Below are 3745 nucleotides of genomic sequence, written 5' to 3'. Positions count from 1 at the left end.
GGACAGGCATCCCCTCAATTTCCAATTCTCTTGGCCATTTACTTTTGAGAGAGGGGGAGGGAGGGAGAGAGGGAGGGGGAGAGAGAGAGAGAAGAAAAAGAAAGAGGAGGATGAGAAGATGATGATGAAGAAGGAGGAGGAGGAGAGAAAGAGAAATTGGGAGAGAGGAAAAGATAAAAGGGGAAACGAAAGGAGAGGGGAGATTGGAAAGAAAGGGGAAAGGACAGAAAAAGGAGATAGAGCAAATGGGAGAAAGGAGAAGGGAGAAAAAGGAGAGGGGAAAAGAGTTAAGAGGAGAAAGGAAATTGGGAGAAAGGAAAGAGGAAGGGTAGGGGAAGGGGAAAAGAAAAAGAAGAGAGGGGAAAAGAGAAGAAAGGGGTAGAAAAGAAGGGGGAGATGAAATGTGGAAGGAAGAGAGGGGAAAAGGCAAAAAGAAGAGAAAGAGAAAGTAGAAAAAGGAAAGAAAGGGAGGGGGAAAGAAAGGAGGAAGAGGAAGAACCAAGAGAACAGAGGAAGGAAAGTCGAGAGAGGAAACATCCAGAGAAAGGAGGCAAAAAGGAACAATAATTCTGAGAAAGATCCCAGCCCAGAGAGATAGGGAAGAGGGAGGGGGATGGGGAGAGGCAGGTGCCTCTGTGGGTGTGTTTCCGAGACACACCTTAGTTTCTCTGTCCAAGAGGGGAAGTCCCCTGAGTTCTGGTTCACCTTGACCCCTAGTTTAGCGGCTGGGGCAGGCGCAGGGTAAGCGGTTAGTGGGGATCTGGATGGTTCGCTCTCTCCTCTTTTCTTGGGGCGGGAGGTTCTGGGGGCGCACAGTCCCAGCTCCCCACTCCCCTGATGGCTGGCGGGATACAATGGGAGGCGGGGCAGCAGCTCCTCTCCCGATCTCCAGCCCTGCTTCTACTCGGGCTTAAGTGTCATCCACATTCCTGTAAGTGAGTCAGTAGTGGAACCTGCCGTGCAGGTCGGACGTCCTATAAAAGCAGGAGGCACAGCTCTCCCGGGCACAGACCCCTTGGGATCCTGCACCAACTAGCCTGGCCGCACAGTGAGGCTCCAGCCGGCACCTGCTGCTCCTTCCTTCCTTCCTCCCTGGGTCTCCCATCCTCCCTGAGCATGGCCCAGCCACTGCTGCTGGCGTTGCTCGTGGTGGCGGCCGCTGGCTGGACAGCGGCTCAGAACTGCACCTGCCCCACCAACAAGTGGACGATCTGCAACCCGGCGGGCTCTGGGGGCAGCTGTCAGTGCACCGTGCTGGGCTCCAACCACGTGGTGGACTGCACCACCCTGACCTCTAAGTGCCTGCTCATGAAGGCGCGCATGAACCCGCACAAACCCCGCAGGCTGATCAAACCCAGTGAGCACGCCATAGTGGACAACGACGGTCTCTACAACCCGGACTGTGACAGCTGGGGCCACTTCAAGGCGCGCCAGTGCAACCAGAGCGACGTGTGCTGGTGCGTTAACTCGGTGGGCGTGCGGCGGACCGATAAGGGGGACCAGACGCTCAAGTGTGAAGAGCTGGTGCGCACCAGCTACATCCTCATCCACCTACGGCACCAGGAGCGCTCCAAAGCCTTCAACCACTCGGAGCTCAGCCAGACCTTGCGGCGCCTCTTCCACGAGCGCTACCAGCTGAGCCCCAAGTACATCACGGCCGTAGAGTACGAGCGCCCCACCATCCAGATCGAGCTGCAGCAAAACGCCTCCCAGAAGGCCCACGGCGACGTGGACATCGCCGATGTGGCCTATTACTTCGAGAGGGACGTCAAGGGGGAGTCTGTGTTTCACAACACGCACCTCAACCTGGAGGTCAGAGGGGAGCCCCTGCGAGTGGAGGACACGATGATCTATTACGTGGACGACAAGCCCCCCCAGTTCTCCATGAAGAGGATGACTGCCGGGCTCATCGCTGTCATCGTGGTGGTGGCCTTGGCCATCGTGGCTGGCATCGTGGTCCTGGTCATCAGTAACAAGAGGAAGTCAGGAAAATACGAGAAGGTAGAAATCAAGGAGATGGGCGAGATGAACAAGCAGCCCAACTTGTAAGGACGAGACTTGTTCTCGAGCATGCTGGGGAGGGGGATGAGAGGAGGGATGGAAGCTTTCCCGGGAAAGAGCCTTCTCCCTTTGGAGTAGAAGCCGGATGCGCGTGATCCTCGGCTGAACGGAGACTTTCCCTGCCATTCTCTCCCCCCCCCCCCCCCCAAAAAAAAAGGAATCACAGGGCTAAAAGGGAACGCAGTCCAGCTTCTCTTTTTACACATGGAGAAACTCAGGACCAGGAAGACATGCCAAGGTCCATCCAGCTCTAACATTTATGTTCTAAGGTTTCTTCTAGCTCCAATAGTCTGTGTTCCATGTTCACGTCCTATTCAATTCTGACATTCCTAAGTTCTGTGTTTTAAGGTCCCTTTCAGCTCTGACAGTCTGTGGTCTAACATCCTCTGTTCTGATTCTGTTCCATGTAGGATTTTCTGTTGTAAGGTTCCTTCCTTACAATGCTAACGTTCTAACTAGAGGTACAGTTACGACGAAAGCCTTGTCCACCTTCCTTTCCCTAGTCTCCTAGCCCTTTTCCACTTTACCATATTCTTTGGTCTCAGTTATTCCTGTTTCTCTGACTTCATATCCTAGCTAGCTGTGTGACCCTTGGACAACTTACTTAACTTTTCTGAGGTTTTGTTTCTTCATCTTTAAAATGGGGGTTTAGAAAAACCACCTACCTCCTAGGGTTGTTATGACTGTTGAGAGAAATAGTGAATATGAAGCAAGTGCTCTATAAATGTTGGATAGTATGATCCCTAAGGAAAAGAATCTGTAAAACAGCCCAATCATTTCAGTCCTAAGACAGGAATATGACTCTGAAAACAGGAAAATAGAAGGAATTAGGGTGGGGTGGGTTTCTATTGAACGTTCTTCTGGGTGCCTCTGTGTACCCACTTGGTGACTTCTATGTATGACTTCTAGGCAGCATCTGAAAGTGTTCTAAAAAGAGTTTCCAAATCTTAAATGAATTTGAATGGGTCCCAGCACTTAGGGTTTAAGCTAATTTCATTATCTCATGCTGTTAAAAACAATGTGTATCTTCTAAATTTCCCACTTTGTATAATGGTGTTCACTATGGCACAAGGATTTGGTTCTCATTTACAGCCCATTTCTATTACAAGCCAGCCCCCCTCCATCCTGTTACATTGATCTGAAATGCATTTTCCATGACTTGGTTTTTTGAGGGGGCATTGTTTCTGCTCCTCCTTGCTTTTGTATAGCTCATTAGTGTTACTACTTGGTATCGTTACTGTTAGCTTGTTAATCTATTTTGCAAAATGAGTGTGTGTTGTCTTTGATGTCAGAATTTTTATAAGCTGTTGGATTTAATAAAACATGAAGAAAACTCATAAAACAGTGAAAGACCTTTGTGACTTCAACTTACTTCTCCAGAAACTGCTCAGTTTTACTGTTTGAGGGGACTTGGCTGGGGCAGGGATTCCAAAGTGCCCTCTCTCTTCCTGGGATTGTCTGTAACTGCAGCACAAAACTCTAAGAGATCTCACTTTAGGAGCCATATAGTACACTCTATTTATTTTACAGGTGAAGAAACTGAGGCCCAGACTTGCCCAAGGTCACATAACCAGTAATCCAGGAACTGGCAGAGCAGAGATTCGAAACTAAGTCTTCTGTCTCTAAGCCCATTAATGGCTGATGTCTCCAAGCCCCAGTGATGCCTTTGATCCTGTGGCTGCTG

The 3745-nt window shown here is 50.1% G+C and overlaps 1 protein-coding gene across 1 annotated transcript; it reads left to right on the top strand.

Moving 5' to 3' along the window:
* The first annotated feature begins 460 nt into the window (after window positions 1-460).
* TACSTD2 (tumor associated calcium signal transducer 2) lies at window positions 461-3403 on the top strand. The gene has a single exon (XM_072649624.1). It carries the CDS (start codon window positions 1117-1119, stop codon window positions 2047-2049), a length of 933 nt encoding a protein of 310 aa, XP_072505725.1. The 5' UTR covers window positions 461-1116; the 3' UTR covers window positions 2050-3403.
* The last annotated feature ends 342 nt before the right edge of the window (window positions 3404-3745 follow it).

Source organism: Notamacropus eugenii, chromosome 2 (assembly GCF_028372415.1).
Source record: "Notamacropus eugenii isolate mMacEug1 chromosome 2, mMacEug1.pri_v2, whole genome shotgun sequence".
Lineage (NCBI taxonomy): Eukaryota > Metazoa > Chordata > Mammalia > Diprotodontia > Macropodidae > Notamacropus > Notamacropus eugenii.
The sequence above is the reverse complement of the archived record's forward strand: the minus strand, read 5'-3'. Positions and strand labels throughout refer to the sequence as shown.